The 1,225-nt window shown below is 38.9% G+C and overlaps 1 protein-coding gene across 1 annotated transcript; it reads right to left on the minus strand.

The window, feature by feature from the left end:
• Positions 1–277: 277 nt before the first annotated feature.
• Positions 278–1,225, minus strand: LOC120605548 (olfactory receptor 4A5-like). Its single transcript, XM_039866430.1, has one exon. The coding sequence runs from the start codon at positions 1,223–1,225 to the stop codon at positions 278–280; it is 948 nt and encodes a 315-aa protein (XP_039722364.1).

Here is a 1,225-nt window from a genome sequence, read left to right on the forward strand (position 1 = left end):
TTCTAAAGATCCATTTTAATGTAAACTGAGAAAAAAAGTTACAAATTGAATTGATTTTATTTTTTCTTCTAATAAGACAAATACCTGTATCTTTTATTTATCCTCCAAAATATCTCTGTTAAATTGATTCTAATGTCAAAGGACATATGTTTCCACATTTTTGATGTCTTTGTATAAATCAAGAAAAGGACTCCTAGAGAATCCATTGAATTAATTAAATCATCCCTTATTAGAATTCACTACCTGTTTGTTGCTTCAGAATTAGGAACAAATGCTTTTAGAATGGCTGACAAATTTTTCTTATAGCTACAGTTAACTTTTTATAAAAGAGTTCCCTTATAGCATTTTTCATCTCCAAATTTCTCAGGCTGTATATTAAAGGATTCAACATGGGAGTGATAACTGTATAAAACACAGTTATAAATTTATCAATAGGGTAGTTTGAAACAGGTCTAACATATATGAAAATACAGGGGACAAAAAAGAAAACAACCACCGTGATGTGAGAACTGCAGGTAGACAGGGCTTTGCGCCTCCCTTCCTGACTGTGACTTTTAAGGGAATTTAGGATGACTCCGTAGGAGATTAGAAGAAGGATAAAGAAAACAATACACATTGCACCACCATTGGCAACCAACATGAGGCCTAGAAAGTAGGTGTCAGTGCAGGCAAGTTCCAACAATGGGAACACGTCACAGAAGAAGTGGTCAATGACATTGGGGCCACAGAAGGGGAGGTCGTACACAACGAGAATTTGAAATACAGTGTGCATTAAACCCCCAACCCAGGCCACCACCAATAGCACAATGCACACCTGTCTATTCATGATGGTTAGATAATGCAGTGGTTTACAGATAGCCACATATCGATCGTAGGCCATCACCGCTAGAAGGAAGATCTCAGCGCCACCAAATAAGTGGTCCAGAAACAAGTGTCCCAGGCAAGCTGAGAAGGAAATTATCTTTTTAACACTGAGTAAATCTACAGCCAATTTCAGTGTAAAGGCAGTGGAATAAACCACATCTATGAGTGACAGAGAGGCAAGGAAGAGGTACATGGGGGAGCCCAGGGAAGGGCTGGCAAAAACAGTCACCACGATGAGCAGGTTGCCCACCACTGACACAATGTAGATGAGTAAAAATATGACAAATAATACTTTTTGCCCCTCAGGATCCTGAGTGAGGCCCAGGAGGACAAATTCTGTCACATTGTTAACATGTCCCAT

Source organism: Pteropus medius, unplaced genomic scaffold (assembly GCF_902729225.1).
Source record: "Pteropus medius unplaced genomic scaffold, Ma_sr-lr_union100, whole genome shotgun sequence".
Lineage (NCBI taxonomy): Eukaryota > Metazoa > Chordata > Mammalia > Chiroptera > Pteropodidae > Pteropus > Pteropus medius.

Bases quoted from the DNA above. Each gene is read 5' to 3' on its own strand.
- LOC120605548 (XM_039866430.1), bottom strand. From the start codon at position 1,225: ATGGGACATGTTAACAATGTGACAGAATTTGTCCTCCTGGGCCTCACT.